At 35.1% G+C, this 23,930-nt stretch overlaps 1 protein-coding gene across 3 annotated transcripts; it reads left to right on the top strand.

Moving 5' to 3' along the window:
* Positions 1–325: 325 nt before the first annotated feature.
* Positions 326–23,417, top strand: LOC6038388 (solute carrier family 35 member F5). Of its 3 annotated transcripts, none has more exons than XM_038260318.1 (8): positions 326–348; positions 17,353–17,900; positions 17,974–18,111; positions 18,175–18,231; positions 18,349–18,585; positions 18,639–18,821; positions 18,885–19,195; positions 21,983–23,417. In XM_038260318.1, exons 2-8 carry the CDS (start codon positions 17,811–17,813, stop codon positions 22,290–22,292), a joined length of 1,326 nt encoding a protein of 441 aa, XP_038116246.1. In that variant the 5' UTR covers positions 326–348; positions 17,353–17,810; the 3' UTR covers positions 22,293–23,417. The 3 variants fall into 3 exon arrangements, with proteins under 3 accessions (XP_038116246.1, XP_038116244.1, XP_038116245.1); XM_038260316.1 differs by lacking the exon at positions 326–348 and adding an exon at positions 7,529–7,729; XM_038260317.1 differs by lacking the exon at positions 326–348 and adding an exon at positions 13,205–13,427.
* The last annotated feature ends 513 nt before the right edge of the window (positions 23,418–23,930 follow it).

The following is a 23,930-nucleotide window of genomic DNA, read 5'->3' as shown; positions in this document are numbered from 1 at the left end:
CATTTTTATTTGGTTGAACTATTATTGCCCAGGACTGGGTAGGAGAAATGTTCGAGTGTTAAAACACATGAAATCAAAATCAAACGATTTTGACCGATTCTTTCGTGACGGGACAACGTTTGTACGCATATGTTTTCAGTTTTTTGCTGATAACTTCTGTGAGAAAAGGTACCAATATTTATACAAATTTGGAAAGTACATTGAATTTCCAATAAGATTCACTTCAGCAAACATTTAAAAACACAAAGTTTGAGTCAAGAGAGTTACAAATGTAGCGTGACGGGACAACATCGTACAATTGGATCATCTTGATTTTCATACACAAAAGTGAAGAACTCTGCTCTCCTAGTAAGTTTTTGGAAAAACCCTTTTTACAGTTGTTTCTAAAATGAAAAACGAAGATTTTGCTTACTGGATCACCCAATTTCGTCAAATTTTGTTGATTTGACAGGTACTTCTTTTCGTGACGGGACAACGCAGATAATTTGCAAAAGAGGGTTTTGCTCGCGTTGTCCCGTCACGAAATGAAGCAATTGTGAAAATCTCTACTGACTAGTCAACTTTAACTAATTTGGGGTCGCTGAGCTCGAATATGACTCCTAGAATACTCCAAAGTATTCAGGGAATGTGCAATCCAAAATGGCGGCCAATATGGCGGTGCTAGAATATTCGATATTTTATAAAGAAATGTAACCGGCAATGAACAGGTCTAATTTAACAAAGGGTTGCTGAACTCGAATATGAGCTCTAGAATATTCCAAAATACTCAGGGATGTGCAATCCAAGATGGCGGCCAATATGGCGAAGCTAGAAAATTTGATTTTTTTTTCAGATGTGTAACATGCAATCAATGGGTCAAATTCAACTAACTTGGGGTCGCTGAACTTGAATATGTGCCATAGAATACTCTAAAGTACTCAGGGAATGTGCAATCCAAGATGGCGGCCAATATGGCGAAGCTAGAAAATTTGATTTTTTTTGTTCAGGGTTGTAACAGGAAATCAACGGGTCAAATTTAACTAACTTGGAGTCGCTGAACTCGAATATGAGCCATATAATACTCCAAAGTACTCAGGGAATGTGCAATCCAAGATGGTGAAGCTAGAAAATTGAATTGCATTCCCTGAGTACTTATTTATTTATTTGTCACCGTATTTGGCATTATGCCGCACAGACTGTTCTAAGGACTTTAGAATATTCTAAGGATTATATTCGAGTTCAGCATCCCCAAATTGATTAAATTTGACCTGTTGACTGCCTGTTACATTTCTGTATAAAAATTTCCAATATTCCAGGTTCGCCATCTTGGCCGCCATCTTGGATTGCACATTCTCTGAGTACTTTGGAGTATTATATGGCTCATATTCGAGTTCAGCGACCCCAGATTAGTTAAATTTGACTAGTTGATTGAACTTAAAAATCCTTTTATGGTGTTTTTTCCATTCTGCCGCCATATTAGACGCCATCTTGAATATCTCGCTTCCCTTTGAGACTCAGGAAAATCAACAGGCAAATTTGGATTCTGGAGGGTCGATTTAGTCTAGATCGATCAAAAACTGGCGTGTTACACGATTTGCTTCTAGACACGAGAAATTAGCATCTTTTTTTGAATTCGTGCCTTGACCAAAAAATTGGCGTGACGGGACAACGCAAACTTGCGTCAGCCGTAACTCTGGATCCTTTTGGCCAATTTTCGATTTCTAATAAGCATTTTAAAGGGTTTTTTGAGTACGAAGAGAATCCAAAATATGATGCAAAACCGATTTCACGAACTATTGCAAATTAAACTATTGTCATTTTTCGTGACGGGACAACGCTTCCATATACCGTAAAACGGGGTGACTTTGATAGCCGGGGTGACTTTGATAGGTTTGCGATTTTTTCGCAAAATGAAGAGTATAATTAAAATACGTAAGGAATGGTTTAGAAACATACTGACCGTGGTAGAGAAGTGCTCAAAGTACCTCAAGAAGAACTTTTCATAAAATTTCGACAAGTTTAAAAAGTTAGTTAACTATATTTAAGAAAATGTTGATGAAAGTCATTATTTTAAACTTCTCAAAGTATCTTGATTCAATGACCATGATTTTTAATCGGAAAACGGAATGCATTTTCGGATTCTTTGGACAATTTTCCACTAGGAGAAGGTTAAAAAAGTTTGTAAATATTAAATAATATGTGTTTTTGAAACACAATTAAAAAAATATCTCCAAATTAAAAGGCAATTTCAGTTGAACAAATTTCTTGCAAAATGTGAAAACTTGTGATTTGTGCTTCGAATTCAGTATAAAATGCTATATAAATCGATAATTTTACAATCAAAACTAGTTTTAACAAAATTTCAGGCAAAATTCCGACTTTTTAAAAATTTTACCTAAAATTTATATGTATTTTGCTAAAAAGCTTATACACTTAGTTAACTAAATATAAACATTGATTTTTTTTCTTAAAAACTATATCAGCTACTTTAGTGATGGTACATTTAGCGTACAAACAAAGTTTGAACATCTTAAATATGATTTTAACAAGAAAAACTATGACTATCAAAGTCACCCCGGAATTAAAACTAAGAATTTTTAACGTAACTATTTTTCTAAACATTATTGAAAAAACTTTTTTTCCGAAATAGTGCATGGAATTTGTGTAGTCTACCCCAGTACATGTTTTAAAAATAATAATGTTGAGAAAAACCTTACCTGTTGGAAAATATTCTAAAAACAAATTGAAATCCTATCAAAGTCACCCCGGTTTACGGTACCCCCTTTTCAAATGTCCTGTATAATTTTATACCTACAGAATCTGCTTCTGTCAATAAGAGGGCTTATAAAAGAGTCATTTTACTATAAAATACCGTTTAGATTGATTAAATATCTGCATTCCTTCCATTAATTTGAGCTATTATTTAAAACAGTTGGGAAAATTAAAAATTCCCTGCGTTTATACATTTTACAACATCTGCTCACATATATGTTTAGAATAGGAACTTTGGTGTGGAAATATGTTTTTTGTGTGGTTCAAGTGGGAAAACATGGAAAATTATCAGAACCATCCAAAGTTCAACTTGAAAAAATTACTGCTTGGTAAACAAGTGCTAAGAATCGGTCTTTTGAGTTTGAACTTAGGCGACTAGGGGAAAGTGGGGCAAGTGTAACAAGCTAATGAAATTTTCGTTAAAAACCATTAAAAACATAAAAATATGTTGAAATTTTTGATAATCGTCTTATTCCAGGTCTTGCCTAAAACATTAATAGAACAAGTTTTAAAAAATCCTGTTTTGTACTGTATAAAATTGATTTTCAACTAGTGGAGCAAAACGAGCAACCCGCTGGGGCAAGAGAAACAATGCATGAAACAACATGTTGATTTGCTGACAATTGAACTGTTATCACTTAGACACATCAGATTAGCATGTATTTGAAAAGTTTCTTTCATTTTTAGATGAAATAATAATATTTTACTAATAATTTGATCGGAAAACGAAAAAAGTAATAAATTACTTGGATGATAAATAGTTCATTATTATAAAACAACTTAAATTCGTATGGACATTTTTTACAATTGTTCATCAGTTTTTAAGTACTTTTATGTATTAATTTCCCTATAAAATATGTTAATGCAGCAATTCGTATTCTTACCATACTCAAAATCCATATGGTATTCTCGAAAAAGATTTTTAAAAGCTTTTAACAAAAATAACCAAAAGATAAATCATACTTTGGAATAGGTGCAAGTCATTGGTAGGGACACTACAGATCTAGGAAAAATTGAATTTTGATAAAATGAACATAAATACGAACCCTAAGTTATTTTGGGCTTTCCAATTGTTATAAGAAAACAAAGGATTTGTAAAAAAAACAACATTCAATATTGTGTCCCGTGGCGTTTACGTCGTTTTGGTGATTATGTGGTCGTAAAATTAACTAATTGCATTGTTAGTAACAAATCCTCATATTTGGAATATTGGAAATTGTAAGAATAACGATCTTACGAGCGATTGTTCCTCTTGCCCCATATGGTCGTCTTGACCCACTTTCCCCTGCCTATGGTTGTCCTTCTCCGTTGCTGAACAGGACCGTAATATCCTATCAGCACTACTGATCATACGCGTCAACGATCAAGTGATGGTTCTCTGGTCAACAGCATGTATGAAAGCGCTGAAAAGATTAAACACCAAAACGTTAAAACATGAACAGGGGTGTTCAGGTAATAGTCATTACATTTCACGGAACTTTAAAACCTGCTAGAAATTAATGCAGATGTTTATGATACACAATATTTGGAGTTTTTTTTAAAGGTCCAATAAACCAAATGTGTTTTTGAAACCGCCTTGAGTCGGATTATTAAAATCACCTAAAAAGCAAAAACTGAAAATTTGGTTTATTGGACATTTCCAAAAAAAAAAAAAAAAAAACTCCAGATGGGGGAACAGCATCTTATTCCAGCGTGCCTCTAATGTTGCCATATCAGCACTTTGACATTCAATTACAGCTCATTAACAGCGTTTTCAACTGAAATCGAGTGATAAATAGCTCAATAAGAAGTGAGCAAGCAAGTTTCTATCAAAAGTTTTGCAAAATTAGTTGTTTAAATAGTGAAAATCAGAAAATTGGATGGAGTTAGGAGCGAGTGCTTAACCTGCCAAACATACGGGATTTTCCCCTGACACCAAATATTCATGACAAAACAATAATTATTGGCTCAATTTTGTGAAATGTGTTAGAATTTTCAACAACAGAATTTACGAATGAGCCATCCTATTATTAATGCGTTTTAAGAAAATGTATTGGCTAAAATATATTTAAAAAACACTAAACATATCCTTGAGAATCTATCAAAAAGTTAAATAAGAGAAGTAATGTTTTGTTAGTTAAAATGTTTTTCAGCAAAAAAAATCGAGTTTTAAAAAAAAGTTAACATAAAATTTCAAATATAAAAGTTTTTTTTTCATTTGTAATTGGTATTTTCAGAAAATTATAAAAGTTTGAAAAGTGATTCAATTCAATTTAATTATTGTTTTTATTAGAAATTAACATTTCTGCTCCAGGATGTTACAATTGCAATTCAGAGATTTGGAGAACCTTTAAATTCATAAGCCTTTGCAGGGAGGGTACACATTTCTAAGTTTAGATTTTGCAAGCTGAGTGCTTGAAAAGTGATTCATACATTTCCATACAATATTTTCTGTTCAAAAAAAAAAATGAATAAAATAATCTGCATTTATGGTCATAACTTTTTTGTTTTACTTTCCATGCGTTTGATGCAATTTGTTCATCGTTATTTTATTAAAATATAAAATTTTACATCTACAGAATTAAAGCTCAAACTGCTCAAACTGCCCTGCGTTTTCTTTCATTCAAGTTTTAAATAATATTATTTTAATTTTATATATTGGGTAATTCTCCGCCAACTCACACAGCAGTTGCCCCGACCCCTCTTCGATTTGCGTGAAACTTTGTCCTAAGGGGTAACTTTTGTCCCTGATCACGAATCCGAGGTCCGATTTTTGATATCTCGTGACGGAGGGGCGGTACGACCCCTTTCATTTTTGAACATGCGAAAAAAGAGGTGTTTTTCTTAAAATTGCAGCCTAAAACGGTGATAAGATAGAAATTTGATGTCAAAGGGACTTTTGTGTAAAATTAGACGCCCGATTTGATGGCGTACTCAGAATTCCGAAAAAACGTATTTTTCATCGAAAAAAACACTAAAAAAGTTTTAAAAATTCTCCCATTTTCCGTTACTTGACTGTAAATTTTTTTTGGAACATTTCATTTTATGGGAAATTTAATGTACTTTTCGAATCTTCATTGACCCAGAAGGGTAATTTTTTCATTTAGAACAAAATTTGTCATTTTAAAATTTCGTGTTTTTTCTAACTTTGCAGGGTTTTTTTTAGAGTGTAACAATATTCTACAAAGTTGTAGAGCAGACAATTACAAAATTTTTGATATGTTAACATAAGGGGTTTGCTTATAAACATCACGAGTTATCGCGATTTTAGGAAAAAAAGTTTTGAAAAAGTTACTTTTTGCGTTTCTCTTTGTTTCGTCGTCCGTGTCTGTTGCGGGTGACCATGAACGGCCATGATCGACGACGACCAACTTTTTCAAAACTTTTTTTCGTAAAATCGCGATAACTCGTGATGTTTATAAGCAAACCCCTTATGTCTACATATCAAAATTTTTGTAATTGTCTGCTCTACAACTTTGTAGAACATTGTTACACTCTAAAAAAATACCCAGCAAAGTTACAAAAAACACGAAATTTTAAAATGACAAATTTTGTTCTAAAAAATTACCCTTCTGGGTCAATGTAGATTCGAAAAGTACATTAAATTTCCCATAAAATGACATGTTCCAAAATTTTTTACAATCGAGTAACGGAAACTGGGAGAATTTTCAAAACTTTTTCAGTGTTTTTTTCGATGAAAAATACGTTTTTTTCGGAATTCTGAGTACGCCATCAAATCGGGCGTCTAATTTTACATAAAAGTCCCTTTGACTCCAAATTTCTATCTTCGTACCGCCCCTCCGTCACGAAATATAAAAAAACGAACCTCGGATTCGTGATCAGGGACAAAAGTTACCCCTTAGGACAAAGTTTCACGCAAATCGAAGAGGGGTCGGGGCAACTTTTCCCGATTTCGTGTGAGTTGGTAGAGAATTACCCTATTATTATTTTTAAAAACAGGTTTATGTGTAATTACATATGAAATATGATGTGCTTTTTTGCAAGATTTAATTATATGGATACTTAAATCTTGTATAATGTTTGAATTAAAATCTATATTTATATACACTGAGGAGCAATTTGACAATGTCACGACATCTTACAGTGTTTACTAAATTCACGGCCAAGGGCAAATTTCCCGTGTTAATTCCGCTACCGTAAAATTGCGAAAAATCACCAGCCCTTGTCAAAGGCCACCAACGGCGCCCACCATGTCAGTTTGAAGATCTCGAGAGAATGAGCCAGGGATGTTAGTAAAGCTTGTTACTACTAGAGCAGCCTCTTTACGACGTGGTTACTCGCCACAAGTGCCAGTTACTTGAAAATTGGTTGGTCAACCAATTAATTAATTTAATTACAATACTTTTCCCTTCTTGGTATCATTTTGCGAAAATGTAGTAAATTGGCTCTGCTTTGACATTTCTAAATTGATGGCGCTTTGCTAACCACTAATCTGCACCCAGATTAATCCCAATATAAATTCCTCATTTTTTTCAAATTCAAATTGGAAACATTTCACCACCAAGGCTTTATTACGTCAGGTAAACACCATTGATTTCCTTCATTTGGTATTGGTGTCCACGTCTTACGCGGCACACTCACACCGTAGAGGACCTGCGCATGGTTGAACCTTAAAAATGCCCGGCGTATTCCATTCCCTTGGTCCCACGACGTGTGTTCATCGCACAGTCTCTTTATCGCGTACTGGCTGGCGTTCTGGCGCGCGCATGAACATTCATCGCGTTTTCGGGCACACATTGGACTGTCAGTTTCGAGCTGTCAAAAGGGTGAAATAAACTTCAACCAATCGTCGTCGCACTTCAAGAGGCGAAAAAAATTGCCTGCACTTCGCAATCCAGACGCGTTTGTGATTGAGGGATTTTTTTGTTGCGGGTAATAACTTTCTGAATTGGACTCGGATATTAGTTTTGTGAGTGTAATACGGTTTTACAAGTACAATGTTAACGTGAATTGAACAGACAAAGTTGATCAAGACAAGGTAATTATCGGAAATGGACGAAAACATCCCGCTGTCGGTCAAATATGTTTCCTTATTTTGTTATAGCATTAAGTAAGAGCTCCCTTTATTTACCTGGTAAATTTATTTCAATTATCATAACATTAGCAATTTGTGACGCTTTTATTATTAAATTGCGAAACATCCAAACATGACGTCCATTCTGAGAAAAAACTTTATTTGTCAGTGTCGTCTCTGACAAAACAATGGTGTGCCTCGTAAAATTTGATAAGGAAAAAATTGGATACCATATGTAAACACGGTCACCTCCGGCACCGAAAATTGCGTGGAAAGAAAAAAAAAGTAATTTAAGTGACGCCGTTTGTCTGTCCAAATGTACCGCGGATGTCGTCACGAACTGGTCGGAAGATGCTTTTCCCAAGTATTATTACTGCCGATGATACCAAGTTTGAGCATACACCGACAGATACATGCTTATATGCTGTATAGCTAAAGCTTTATGTGGATTCTATATAAACTGGGCTGAAGCTGTTGGGTGGTTCTAAGTTGTACAAACATTGAATTTACTAAGAATTTCTACTTTGTAAAATAGTTTTGTTTTTGTTATTATCTGTTTTTTTTATGTAAATGTGGTAAACATACCATGAAAAAAATCTTTCCCACTACGGACACTATACCAAATTTCAAATAATGCAACATATTACAATTAGGATTTTTTGTTATTTTATTTCTAACGTCAATTGCAGTGAACAGTTCTAGAGTTTTTTTTTTTTGAAAAGGTCCTATAAGCTATTGTGTTTCATATGTTTATAGGATCTATAAAAAAAAAAAAACTCTAGTGTTGGTCTGTTCATAAACCCTAAAGTATTATTTTTATTTATTTAAATTTTGAGATACCTTACACGTTACGTACGTATTCCTTGATTATGTTTTGTAGAAATAGTATATTTTCTGTTGATTTATTGACTACATTAAAAAGACGTATCTTTTTAAAGCTTATTTTGCTTTATATTTGAGAGGTAAAAAATTGCCCTGCTATCAGTGCAGAGTCAATTAAATCTGTGATTTTGTGCTTAGTAATAAGTTGGGTCTACACTAGGATGTAACAAAAATGACTTTTTGGCGGGCATTCAAGGGTTTGTTCCGGTGGGCATACTAAGCCCAAATCCAAAATATGAGCTTGATTGGACGTAACAGGAGCTGGCGCTCCGCCCTTCAATTTTAAATGGGATTTAGCCCGTAAAAAAAGATTTTTTCAAAAATGTCATCATTGGCGTGTAGGCCAGATCCTTGCGCATCTTTTGGTATATATAACATTGAAATTTGGAGCACCCTGGAGCTCGGTATATGCCTTCAAAGTTTGTCAATTTTTCGAAAAACCGGTCCCGGCAAAAAAGATATGCGTCGCGCTTCGCGACGCCCTAGACGCCATTTGATTTTGCCGGGGCCGATTTTTCGAAAAAATGACAAACTTTGAAGGCCTATACCGAGCTCCAGGGTGCTCCAAATTTCAATGTTATATATACCAAAAGATGCGCAAGGATCTGGCCTACACGCCAATGATGTTGAAAATAAACGCTTCGGTGGCCAAAATGCCTCAAAAAGTGACATTTTTGAAAAAATCTTTTTTTACGGGCTAAATCCCATTTAAAATTGAAGGGCGGAGCGCCAGCTCCTGTTACGTCCAATCAACACAGAAAAAAATCAATTCTCGAAACCGTGAAGTCAGTTCACGATTATGAGAACCACGAAGGAATATATTCACGTTTATGGTGCAAATGCACCATACTCATGAATAAATTCCTTCGTGGATCTCACATTCGTGAACTTAATTCACGATTACGGGAACTGATTTTTTTCTGTGAAGCTCATATTTTGGATTTGGGCTTAGTATGCCCACCGGAACAAACCCTTGAATGCCCGCCAAAAAGTCATTTTTGTTACATCCTAGTCTACACCTTTTTAAGATTTAATTATCGAGTAGGTTTAAAACCTTTCTATGTGAAAAAGATAAAAAATTAGACATTATTTTGAACAAATCACGAAATTTACAGTCTACTACTTAAAAAAATGATACATCTGAAAATAATCTGATTTTTAGTAAAACAAATTGATTTTACATCAGGAACTGGAAATTTTCATTAGTTTTTGCTGAATTTCATTATTTTGCAAATTCTTTTAAGGTAAAATTACTCAAAAAAGAAGTCATGGTCAACAAAATATTACTTCACATCCACCCCAAACATTTTGCGCTGTGAACTTTTGTTCCGTATAACTGCACATACACACAGCACATCACGTTATAGCATCGACGCGGGCTGGGCCCTGAGACCGTCTTCAGCCGTCCGTTCGTCACCGGTCCCATCAGACAAGGGCCCGGCCAGGAGCTCTTGCGGCGGTACACGAGCGCCGAACGGCACACACTTTAGCGTAAAATTCCCGCTGTGCACAGTATTTATGAGGAAAAATTGTCATACAATGTAATTTAAATTAATTTTCATATTAAATCCCTAATTTGCAAGAATTAAAAAAAGAATTAAAAAAATAAAATAAAAATTTTACCACTGCGCTCTTGGGTCACTGTTGTCATCCCCGTGAATTACCTCTCTCGGGGCGACTTGGGTTCGGTGAGCAGAGCACTCACTTATCGCGCCCCGTGCTCACCTTTTTGCGGCCGCTCCACCCCCTCTCGGACAGGGTGAGTGCTCTAGTCGGACATTTATTTTAATCACAGCCAAAAAAAGAAAAAAAATATTTATTCAAATTTAAAATAAAAACACGAAACTCATTTAACTGGCCATCTGATCATTCACAAACCACATGAAAATTTGGTCAAAATTGTAATTTTGACAACACCACAACATTTTTGATATTTTGGAGTCTCCTAAAGTTTTTGGAGGATCATCATTTTTGTATGACCCAATCTCACCCCCCAGACCCAATGTCACCCCTGATGACGGGATTTATTTATTAATTTTTACTCAAATCAATCAAAAATTACTTAATGTTTTTAGATAATGCATTATTTATGTCATTTTTTTTAAGGCAGCCAATAATCACGTAACGTCTAAATCATAAAACATAACCATAGATCCCGAAGTGAAATGTTCGGTATGGTATTCGAGAGAAACACATGTTTTGCCAGTGCAAAGAATCGTCTGTTTCGTTAATTACGTAATTAATGGTTGGTCCCTAAATTCTACCTCCTCCTGAAGGGTTTGCGTTATTTATGGATGGGTTTCAAACAAATGTAAAATGATTCCTTCTTTAAAAAAATTTGAACATTTGCCGATTTTGGCAACATCCCTGTTTTGGCATTACCTCATGTTGCCAAAATCGGGAAGGTACTGTACTGTAGATTATCGCGGTATTCTCATGCGTTATTCTCATAGGTTCAAAAAAGTTCCGATATTGAGAATCAATCCCAAGACATATCGAATCCGCACTTTTGCCGTATCGGCCACCTAATTCGATATATTAAAAGATGGTCATTTGACGATATATGCCACTCAATGGAATGACATTTTTCAATGACCGAACGAACTGATTTTCGTGATGCGCGTTAGATTTATTCTACCATTTGATTTTGGTAGAGCTATCCTCTCGGCTTGCTTTTGTGGGTGTATATTTTAAAATGTTGGGGTATTTGTCGCTTGTATGTTATCTTGAGACAAGTCACATCTTCTTTCAGCAGACGTGTCACAAGATAGCACACAAGTGACGATATGCCAAAATCGGTGTTGTAAATGAGTGATAGAATTTTTTTTGGTAAAATTTTTGTTTTCGTTAAACAACTGAACTAGTGTAAAATGCATTTTTCGGACAGATCATAAACACACCACTGTTCTTCGGTCTAAGACATGCCCCCACCACATATTTGTATATTTCAAAATTCAATCGATTGAGATTCAGAATTTCTTGATGTTTGATATTTCATTTTGAATTGCAAAATCGCCTAATAATCAGAAAAAATTTCATCAACCAAAAAGTTAGAATAGTAGACTTGTAGTGCACAAAATTCGCACAACTTTTGACCTGAGGTTGAATGGGTGTTTGAGTCTGTTGCAAAAAGTTTTCAGAGTTAAAAAAAATACAGTAATTTGCAGAAGCTATGATACAAAATTTAACCATTCCAGAATCTTATTGGCAATTCTTGACGTGCTTCAAAAGTCCTTGCTAATGCAGCAAAGCCTATTGAATTTTAATGTCCGACTTCTAATTTTAATGTTCATCAAAATTGGTTTTCCCTTTATCATAGAGAGCTCATATTTGAAATGAGTTCATTTTTATAAAGACCAAAAAAACGTCACATCTCGATGTGACACACTGAAGAAAAAAATGCTCATAAGTTTAAACAAATAAAATTCAAAGATTTAAAAAATATGTTAAAGTCCATTGTGAAGTGATACATCAGCACTAGAAAAGCACTGCAATATAATGTTCTACAGCATAAATTTCCTTAGAATTAAAAATTTAAATAATGATTTCAAATAATTTTTTTTTTCATACCTATAGCCTAACGAAGACCATTTAATGTTTCAAAAAGTATTTTTGTATTCAGTTTTTTTTATAAGATCTTGGAAATCCAAATCATACATATCATAAGGAACAATTCCAAGATTCCAAGTTTTTGAAAAAATACATTTATTCTTCTTGATTGTGCATTCAATATTCCTAGAGTTTTTTTTTTTAAAAGGACCTATTAAAAAAAACCTCTAGATGTTTTTCTTAAAACAAGTGATGAAGTTGCCACCCTGCCCTTTATCGGCATCCCATCCGCACTGCCGGCAACAACATTATTTTGGGTGGGCTTTCTCCGTCGTCGGTCGTCGCAGTCCAGGCAGAAGGGGGACAGGCACGTACGTACACCAGTGCTGGCCGACCTGAACCTGAGACGCGTGTGTACAAACAAACCGCGCAAACAAGGAGGAGAGGCACTGCTGCGGCTGGCTGGCTGGCTGGGAGGCAAAAATAGACCAATAAATCAATTTTATTTGAAATTCATATTAACGCTGGCGGCGACGACGACGACGACGAAAGAAAAACAAGCCCGGGTTGATTTTGGCGAGGAAAGCTCACAGGAACAAGCTTTTTTTGTGTGTTGTTGTTGGTGATTTTTATGGGTTTTTGTTCTTTAAGTGAAGGTTTTTGGGGGTGAAAGAGCAGTGCTTTTCGGGGAATTGTGTGTGAACGACTCTATTACCGGCATGCTCTCTATGTGCGGAGTACAGAGTGAGAAATTGTGTCACCACCACGGCTCACAACTTCGAAATAGATGTGCGACTCTATAAATAATACTGGTCTCGTAGCGGGTCACAACCCGACTCAATTTTAAGCTCCAACGCCAGTTGATAATTGCATTTTGAGTTTGTGATTCACAGCATGTGATAATGCATTATTTAAGTGGCAATTAAGGTTCGGTGTAGTGCGGGGCAAGTTTAATTTAAAACGAATCAATTTGTAGTACAACATGAGTGTTGTTGAAGACTTTGGAAGAAACAAAATGGATTTAACCTTAAAGGGCTCATACTCGAAAACTCTGCGTGATATTGACTGGATTGTGATGACGTAATCTCGCTAAAACCGCCTATCATTAGAGCTCAGCTGTGATTTATGGTGGATCGTTCCATCATTAAAACGCTCCCTGGAATATTGTTATGTAGTGCTAGCAGCCTTCGTGGTTCAGTGTGTTACACGATGAACCGACAATCTTTGCGTCGTAGATTCAAATTTGTTTAAGTAAATTTGAAAAAAAAAAAATTAAACATAAAAAGAATTTGAAAACTATTCAACAAGATAAAATAATCTTTAAAAAGTGTCTTTTCCCAAAAAATCAACCTTTCCGGTGTAGCTCGAGTCAGTTGTCAGTCCAGCTTGATAGGTTGATATCCGCTCCCAAACTATGACTCATTCCGGGAAGCTCTTCTGCGTGTGGCTTGGCTTGACTGACTGGTTGGTTGTGAAACGGATCCACACATGTAATCATATTGGTGATGGATTAGCAATCATGTGCGAGCGGTAGTGAATTTTCCAATGATGATCAAAGAAGATTTAAGATAAAATTGTATTGTAGCGATGTTGATTTTAACTGAAGTAATAACATTTTTTTAGCATGAATCTTGGAATAAGTACACCCAAACGGCGGTCGCATGATTGTGATGCATGGCGGCATGAAAGTATATCAGAATCTGCATGAAAACTGTCCTCATGCATTTTTTTTGCGATATAGAAAAACGAAAAAAAATAGCGATATAGGGGTATGACAGTTTTACCCGTTACCGACAATTATCGACATTACCGACGGCTTTTTGGTTGTATTTCACAAAAAAAATCCCTTAACAAAACGAGGATTGACTACCAACTTCTTAGTTATTGATCCGACACGCAACCACCGCGCCATGGACGCTTGATGAAATGGAGTGAAAGAGCACCAACATATTCTTCTCTTTGGAGTGTTGCTCGGGGACGGGCCAGCATTATATGTGTTGGTGAGAACTGCAGATCGCTGAAATGTTTACACGCGGGCAAAAATGATCTACGGGCTTGCTGCAAAAAATGTTCTAAAATGTGACAATTTCTGCAGCAAATCTACTGTTGCAGATTTTGAGATATATTTTTCCTTTGGGTGTAGAAATACTCAGTGTCAGATAATGTGTCTTGTTCAAATCTAAACTATTTCTAAGTTATTGAAAATGTTTGTGAATTTTAAATGAGAGTATTTTCGGTAAATTGACATTGTTTTATTATATTCAAAATGATTTATATCCACCTATCATCGAGAAATGTGAAATGTTACCGGATGTTATTTTTAACTCTTTTTTTGCCTTCCTCACCTCACTGAGGCAAGACTATAAAATCACTCAAAAATTGAACTTTTTAAATAAGCCTTCTAGATATACCTTTACTTATACATATCGGCTCAGAATCAAATTCTGAACAAATGTCTGTGCGTGTGGATGGACGTAGAATTTTTTTTTCTCACTCACTTTTCTCGGAACTGGTCCGATCGATTTTGTCCGGATCTATGTTTTTAGATTCGCCTTCAGGTCCTTTAAGTCTTTTTTTAATTTCATCCGGTTTGGTGCAGTACTTCAAAAGTTATGTTAGAAAAACTGTTTTGGTTGATACTAAAAAGAGTCATTATTTACATAATTTGAAAGCTCCGGCGGATAGCTGTCGGAACTTTCCGCTCAGTGCACGCCGTGCACGCACACAAACACTGCAGTGCTTTCAAATGAATAATTAAATTTATCATAGATGGCAGCACTCAGATGTAGGGGAACTATACCCTTTCTCAGCCTATTTCTATTATCGGCCTATCAGCACTTTGATCATGAATTACAGCTTTCATATAGTGTTTTTGGCTGTTCCAAAGTAATAAATAGCTCAAATAAAAGTGAGCAAGCAGCTCTCCATTGTTGATACATCTGAAAATGTTGATTTAATAGTGGAAAAAGGCAAAAGTGATTAGAATTGGTCGAACGGCTTAGAGTGATTAAAATGGGTATATTTCCCCTATAGTGTCTTTACTAAGTAAGCGTTAGCCAAAGCTTTCAGGAGGAAGGCAGCAACCACCTTCTGGTGGATTAAGTAACGTTTTTTTTAATAAAAATGCCTCACGAATAATTATTCAGTCTCCCATTTTCTAAAAAAAAATATCCAAGATTTGTCCGGGTATCATTCACATATCGTCATTCGTCGCTTGTGTGTTATCTTGAGACACACCCCATCTTCTTACAGCAGACGTGTCACAAGATAACACACAAGCGTTTGAAAAAATAAATAACATAAAATAAAGTGGAAAAAAATCAAAAAAAAAAACATTTTTAATCATCACTAAGATTTTTTTATTACATTTGCTTAGATTTAAAAAGTTAATAATTTTCTTTAAAAATATTGTTCATCTCTTTAATTTCAAATCTAGCAAAACAATGTAATTAGGTCAATGGTGATATGTTAACGAGTAGTCTGCCTTGATTACGTCAGTGAATGTTTACATTTGACATGAGCTGGATATCGTCAAAAATCCATTTTTCAACCAATTTTTGATCTTTAAAATGCATTGTAAAGAAGAACTCTTAAAATTTTAGAAAATGTATGGGTTGGAACTTGTTTATTGTGACTTAGCCAATGTTTTAAAAAATGTCATATTTTTAGGGGTCAACTTTGGCTGTGTTTTTTACTAACATTTCCTATACTTTAAGTAAAAAGAAGTATGCAATAATTTTTCTAGTGCACCAGACTATGCCTCTACGCATATATTTACAATTTAAATGATAATGGTGCCATTTTATAGCAGAAAATGTGAAAAACATGCAAAAAATTTAAAAAGTTACTGTAAAAACATGAAAAAATTAGATAGGCAAAATGTAATGATAGGAGGTGTTAGAATAGGCTAAATACTACCAAAAACAAACATAAATTTAACAAGATAAATGCAAATTAAAATACTTAAAATGAAACAAGAAAAAGATAAAACAAGTGAAGTAAAGTTTTTCGTAGAACAAAAGTTGCTCAAAATGACCTCCTGAACACGGAAAAAATAAAAATATTCGAAAAAAAAATTTGGGCAGTAGAGGGTTAAATGCTTTGCACTCACAAAAATATTATAGATTACAACCCAAAGCCTCTTTTACCCAAAATTTTGATTATTAGTTTTATTAGTTTTACTTAGGAATTTCGGAAATCAAATCAAGGACGATTTTTTTTTCTTATTTTTTTTTACTATCTCATTTTTAACATCAAATTCGAGTTCTAACTGTTTTGTTATCAAATTATTATTTTTTAAATATTTTTCTCGATGTTGTGTTCAAATCATCATTTAAGGCAACGTGTCATCACGTACTTATTTTCATTTATTTGTAAAACAAATCAAATTTGAATTGCTTTTTGACGATAGGTTAGACTTTTAAATGTTGTTTCCTTACATAAAAAGCATTTTGAAAATTTGTAATTCATTCTACAATCGAGATTCAATTGGAACCGCAATGCTCACAAAACAACACTTTAATTTTTTATTTAATTTTTATTTCATATTCTGTTTTTAGTGTGAAGATAATAAATAATAAAATATTTGAAATCAACATTTTCATAAAATTTAAAATATCAATGTTTTGGCCTGACGATGTTAAATTAAATATTATTAATTTTTTTTTTTAACTAAATTACATAATCCAGAGATTAAGGATCTCCAACTATAAGTTTATTTTGAACAGTCCTTGGATGAAAAAAAAAACGTTAAAATTCAGTAAATGAAGTGAAAGCAGAAGAATCTGCTTTTTAATATCCGAAAAAGAATGTTTAGATTTTTTAGTGAAATTGAAAAAATCTTGATTATTTATTTAAAAGGTCCTATAAGCTACTTTGTTTCATATGTTTATTGTATATAAGACTTAAAAAAAACTCTAGAAATACAACTTTAGATGCAAAGATATTTTTAAGTTCTTCAATTTTTACTTAATGTCTTTCCTGAACTAATGGAACTTGGTGCTGAATTTTAAGTAAAATAATGCGTTCTATGTGTTAATTGTTTGTAGCTCATTAAAATCCTGAAATATGTTTCAGTAACATTCAGTCAGTATATGAAACAATTCTCATACAGTTATTTTACTCGTGCTTATATTTTCCATTCTCCATTATTCCAGGTCACCTCATAGCTTTGATATGTGATCATCCGTGAAGTCTAGAAGCCGGGCGATAACACCATTCTTCTCACGAGTGGTATTATCTGGCCTAATCCAAGGCATGTAAACAACCATCTTTGGTAACGGGCGCGCGCGCACTCTTCTCTCGCATCAAATGACCAGATTAATCTTCTCAACGACGTCCACGACGAAGACGATGGAGGTGTCGCCAAGTGCAAGGGTCGCTGCAGTGATACATCAACTACAACAACAGCAGCTCTTGACCAGTGGCCAGACGGCGCATCATCAATTGTTTTAAAATTATCGAGTTGACGGTTACAAATTGGGTCATCATCGAGAGACGATCAATTTTCAACAGTATACAACAAACATAAAGAGCACACACAAATCTAGTATTATAGTGATACGAAACAATCAGACAGATCTCCGCGAAACTGCGCGAATCTCCGGAATTGAGAATGTTAAACAAGGCACAAAAACTGGTCCTCGGGATTGTACTGCTAGTGCTCGTTGACATCATCTGGGTATCGTCCAGTGAGCTAACCAAGGTTCGGTTCGAGCAGTGCCATTAATCACTCGAACAATACTAATGGCTTAACATTTTTTTTCAAATACTTTCAGTTTTTGTACGAAAATGAAAACTACGACAAGCCATTTTTCTGCACGTACTTTAAGGCTTCGATGTTCACAGTTTACCTGGTGTTCCTGGGGCTCATTGCGCCATGGAAGGAGAGCTGTAAGCGGGAGGGAAACTATGCGGTAAGTTTTTAAAAGTTCTTTGTTAATGTTCCGGTCGGCATGATTTGTTGTGCATCTTTTTAGCTGATGGACACCGCCGAAGAGGACGACAACTTTTACGGAAATGGAAACTCAACTCTTGTAAGTAGAAAGTTTGGGCTTTTGATAATAAAACAAGAAACGCTGTTGGACTTATGCTTATAAAAAATATGTAGAAGTTTTGGATCTTTCATCATTTGAATAACAAATTTCTTCCAGAGTGACTCCTCCTTCATCCCGATAAAAACGACGGAAGTGGCGGTATCCGGCACCGAAAGCGACGACTCCAGTATACGAAGCGTCCGGTTCAGCAAGGTCGCCGAGGTCCGGGAAATGTCCCCTCACGAGGCGACCGAGGCACTCATGTCGCGCCTCTCGTACGCGGCAAGTTTGCGCGTGCGACGCCAAAAGTCACACCACAAAACGGCCCGAACGGCACTGATGTTCTCGATATTGGTAAGTGTGCTCTATGACTGTCGAATTTTGAACTTAAATTCGTTCTTTTACAGTGGTTCATCGCAAACTACATGTTCCAGCTGGCCCTGGAACCGAGTGAAACGGCCATGGTGACGCTGCTGAGCTCCACCTCGAGCTTCTTCACGCTGATCTTGGCCGCGATGTTTCCCTCGTCCTGCGGTGACAAACTAACGGTGTCGAAGATCTTTGCCGTCCTGTTGAGCATATCCGGAGCGGTTCGTAACGATTTCAACGTAGATTCACATTTCCCTAAAATGCTGAAATTTACCCTTCCACAGGTCATGGTGTCCCTGTCGGAGATTAGCGAGCCCAAGATGAGCCGCGGCATCGTGCTGGCCATCATGAGCGCCTTCTTCTACGCGTCCTACCTGGTGCTAGTCAAGCGGAAAAGTGACACCGAGGAGAAGATCAACATTCCGCTGTTTTTCGGCTTCGTCGGCATGTGGAACCTGCTGCTGCTGTGGCCGCTGCTGTTCGTACTTAACTTTTCCCAGCTGGAGGTGTTCGAGCTGCCCTCGCGGAAGCAGTTTCTGGTGCTCTTCATCAACGGGTTGGTGGGAACCGTACTGTCGGAAGCGTTGTGGCTGTGGTAAGTGTAGGTTTAATATTTTGTTTTGTTTTGTTTTTTTTTTTTTTTTTGTTAAAAGTTATTCTAATATTTTTTTAAATCCTATTTTTTTTTCTTGAAACCACAACACTTTCTTATTGGTGGATAAAAATAACCGTGTGGTATTCTCAGAAATATTTTTTTAATTAAAATTTCAAAGATTTTTGGTCACATCTTTCAAAAGTTAAAGGCTTGATTAATGGCTTTCTCTGTAAAATTAAAAAAAACGTAAAGATTTTCGAATTTCGTTAGGGTGTTCCCATACATTTTCCCCTTAAAAATTTGACAAGGTTTGTTCAGATGATTTTTCTAAAATTGATCGTAGAAGGAGAAGATTGCAAGATAAAACTCAGGTGTCTTCGACAAAGTTGCTTGGATTGGGAAGCTCAACAACTTTTTAGAAGACAAAAAAAACTCAAAAATATTCCTGAAAAATTAGATTTTCAAAAAGAACCTAATCAAGAACCACCTTAATTTTCAACCAAACAAAAAGTTGTCCCTTTCTATTTGCATCAACTCTTCTCAAGACATCAAAACTTCATCATTTCTCGGCAAATCCATTGTCCACTTAATTTTGCGATCTGGACCACTCCTCCTATCTTCTGAAATTCATGAAAGATTTTTAACGATTCTGGGAAGGCTGCTCACTTGTAACATTGAACTTCGAATTGATAGATTAGAGACTCCTGAGATCTTCTCCCGAGATGACTGGACTTGTTTTGGATTGGCTAAGACTCAATATTTTTGAGAGCTACTCCGGACCTGATTTGAGGTATTTTTTGTAGAACCTTAGCCTTTTTTTTTGTAAAACCATAGCTTTAAAAGAATTGAGGTTAGGGAGAAGGACACTCTGTAGTCGCGACTGACAATGCCTTAATTAGTTTAAAATAAAAACTAGTTGTTATTAAGTGCTTCAACTAATACGAGATTAATGATCATGAATTGGGAAGGGCAGCTTTTCAGCGAAAATATTTCGGCAATTTCTTTTTTTTATTCTTCGATATTTGTACTTTATTCGTCTATTCAATATGGGATAAACAAAAATATACAAAAAATGCATAGTATGCAAGGTTGTTAACGATAGAATTATCGAGGTTCGATAACGATAACGATAGTAGTCCCGACGATAACGATAATCTATCGTTATCGTTATTCCGATTATTCTATCGGCGATAATTTTATCGACGATAACGGACGATAAATTATATTTTTAAAATATATTTCTAAAACTGACCAACCAAACTAGGGGAAATTTTCGTATGTTTGGCAGGTTAAGCACTCGCTCCTAACTCCATCCAATTTACTGATTTTCATTATTTGAACAACTAATTTTGCACAACTTTTGATAGAAACTTGCTTGCTCTCTTCTTATTGAGTTATTTATCACTCGATTACAGTTGAAAACGCTTTTTAATGAGCTGTAATCGAATTCAGCACTATGACAACATTAGAGGCACGCTGGAATTAGATGCTGTTCCCCTATGTTGAATTTTGAAGCTTCTTCTTAGTAAATATTTTTTTGATAATATGGTAAGTTTCAAAGTATAAATACTAAAAATAATCACAAAATACCGTATTTTTTTAAACTACTCAAATTTTTATAATTTGCAAAATGGGTATCAAACAATTTGAAATTTTGCATGCATTTCCACTGTTTGAGAATTTTTTTTAAATGGAATACTTAAATTTTCACAAAATACCGTATTTTCTCGAAAATACTAAAATTTTCAAAATTTTGCATGCATTTTCACTGTTGGAGAGTTTTTAAATGAAATACTCAAATTTTCACAAAATACCGTGTTTTTTGAGAGAACTCAAATTTTCATTATTTGCAATGTGGGTATCAAAAGAAGCGAAATATTTTGTGAAAATTTTAGTATTTCATTCAGAAAACTCTAGAACAGTTAGTTAGAAGTTAAAATTCATTTAAAATTTCGATTCGTTTGTTACCCATGTGTAAATTATAAAAATTTTAGTGTTTTCGAGAAATTTCGGTATTTTGTAAAAATTTAAGTATCTCATTAAAAAAACTCTTAAAACAATTTTTTTTCGAATCGTTTGATACCCATAATGCAAATTATAAAAATTTGAGTATTCTCAAGAAAATACGGTATTTTGTGAAAATTTAAGTATTTCATTCAAAAAACTCTTAAACAGTGCATGCAAAATTTCGAATCGTTTGATACCTATATTGCGAATTATAAAAATTTGAGTATTTTCGAGAAAATACGGAATTTTGTGTTTTTTAGTATTAGTCAATTTTAAGAAATATATTAGGTATAAGTTATGGTTACAAATATGGCAAAATTTTGGTATTTTAAATTGAATTTTGTCATTATTTCACCAGGGTGTAAAGGAAGTTCCAGGTTTGGAAAAAAGTACAAATTTGAGAAATTTTGAGAAAAAAATACGGTTTATCCCTTTAGAAAACAAATTTTCTAATCGTTTTTTGCAAAAATTTTCTGTTCAAAAAGCGCTAAATGAAAAATTTTCAAAAGTGCATTATGGGAAATCCGTCCAGATATTTCCGGAAGCGAGGAGCGAGGATATTTTGCAAAATTTTCAGCAGGATTATGTGTTTTCCTCGAAAGCGGATGCCAAACGCCAAACGTTGTGTCACTCGTAAATTCCTGACAGCTGTATAAAAATTAACTTATAACTCAACGCGTTTTTCGTGGAACGTCAAATAGATACTTGCGACAAGATAGCACGAGCACGTCGAAATAATATTAATAATACAAATCAAAATTCCCTCTATTCTCCACCCAGGGCCTGTTTCCTGACATCGTCCCTGATCGGCACGGTGGCCATCTCGCTGCAGATCCCACTCGCGATGCTGTTCGACATGGTGCTGCACGGCAAGACGTACCCGCTGATGTTCTACCTGGGCTCGCTGCCGATGTTCCTGTCGCTGGTGTTTGTGGCCTTCCTGGTAAAGTTCGACGACAGCGATCCGCTGCTCAAGTTTGGCAAGCTGGTCTACCGGCGGCTGCGGCACTGCCGGAAGCCAAACGTCGTCCGGATACCGGACCTTGAGGAGCAGCACGAGTCGCTCATCGACGGAAGCCACGAGCACTAGATGCAAGAACCTTTTTTTAAGTTGTATTATTTTATTAACGGACGCGAGATTGCTTATTTTGGGCAGAATGGCAATAGGAATTGAGACGATTTATTTTAGATTTGTTTGTTTTTTGTCCTACAGAGTATTTTAGCGTTCTCGAGAAATAGACTCCTAGTATCATTGTAATTTGCAGACGTTTCAGCATAAAATAACATTAATTTTCTCAATAAACATTTTGAAAACGAATGCGACAACCAGTTCTAACTTTAATGAAACCAAGTGCTGGCGAGAGTAACCTTGTGTAATAAATGTGTACAAGTTTTAGATAGATTTTGTTGTTAGCACAAAAGAGGCATTTCAAAAATGTTTTTACTTTTTGATACTATTATGTGGCTAGAGTTAGGTGTCTATACAATACAAAAATAAATGTGTGATGAAAGCAGAGTAAACCACTTTATTGGGCACAAATCATACGATTGAGACGCACTTGCATGTAATGTAAGCAGTCTCCTGTAGCAATGTTTCGTTCCGCCCTTCTCCCATGTGTAGAATCGTTTCGTTTATTGTGAAATCAAAAAATTGGTAGCCCTTGGGTGCAATATGCCCGCATTTAACTTATCGAACTCACTCATTAAGGCAAGCACATGTCCTTTCGGTGTACTCCAAATCTACAAATACATACAAACTGAAAAAAAAAACAACCTAAAATGTACACTCCACACACACACACAAAACCTACGCAACCGTCAGTATATTAAATATATTGTAGTAATTCTACCATGTTCGACCTGTAGCACTTCTAGAACAAAACACTACACACATTACACAAACAACCACACATTCCTATTTAGGTTAGGTTCTGAGAGATAAAAAAAAATCTAATTTGTGATAACTTAGCTAAGGTATACATTAAACAGAAGGAAGCAAACAAACAACAACAAACAACCACTCTATAGCATTTAGAGAGTTTAATATAACCTGTTTTACCCGTGTAGCGACAGTGTAAAGAAGAAGAAAATAAAAAAGAAAATAAAATTACAAAAAAACTGGTAAGATAACAACAAAACTAGAAATCACCCGAAGTGTGTCTCTCACTGCAAAGACTAATTATTTTCGAACAATAAAGAGAAAACAAAGTATGAACTGTGTTGTTTTTCTAAGGAAACATTTCAAACAGACGTTACCTTCGATGATGTTGTTTTCGTCTAAGATTACGATCTTTTGATAAGTTTTTGAAAGAATGCTGAAAACATCGAGCCGTGGAAACTTTTTTTTTAATTGCCATGATTTTGGGAGGGATTTATAAGGTGATCGAGACGAGCGAGCGATTGATGCACTCTAAATAAAGATTTTAATGAAATGAAACAAAAATGACCAATGCATTGACATTGTTTGATTACATTTGGTTAGTATATTTCCTATTAAATATTTAAAACCATAACATTTACATTTGAAATTACAAGGCATGCTTTTTACAATTAAAAAAATATATAAAAAACAAATTGTTCGCTCCACAGCATTGGTTTTGCGTTCTCTACAGCAACATTCAGTAGACGTGCTTGGAAGAGGCACTAAATGGCTTCTGACAAAAATTCTCTAGGGCAACTTGTCACAATTGCAGGGTGCGTCAAGATAGCACGATCTGATCGGCACTAC

The sequence above is a fragment of the Culex quinquefasciatus genome, chromosome 3 (genome assembly GCF_015732765.1).
Source record: "Culex quinquefasciatus strain JHB chromosome 3, VPISU_Cqui_1.0_pri_paternal, whole genome shotgun sequence".
NCBI classification, from domain to species: domain Eukaryota; kingdom Metazoa; phylum Arthropoda; class Insecta; order Diptera; family Culicidae; genus Culex; species Culex quinquefasciatus.
The sequence above is the reverse complement of the archived record's forward strand: the minus strand, read 5'-3'. Positions and strand labels throughout refer to the sequence as shown.

Excerpts from the sequence above, each read along its gene's own strand:
- LOC6038388 (XM_038260318.1), top strand. The coding sequence starts at position 17,811 with ATGTTAAACAAGGCACAAAAACTGGTCCTCGGGATTGTACTGCTAGTG. Across the intron at positions 18,232-18,348 it reads GAAATGGAAACTCAACTCTT|AGTGACTCCTCCTTCATCCC; the intron begins GTAAGTAGAAAG and ends AATTTCTTCCAG. Across the intron at positions 19,196-21,982 it reads TCGGAAGCGTTGTGGCTGTG|GGCCTGTTTCCTGACATCGT; the intron begins GTAAGTGTAGGT and ends TTCTCCACCCAG.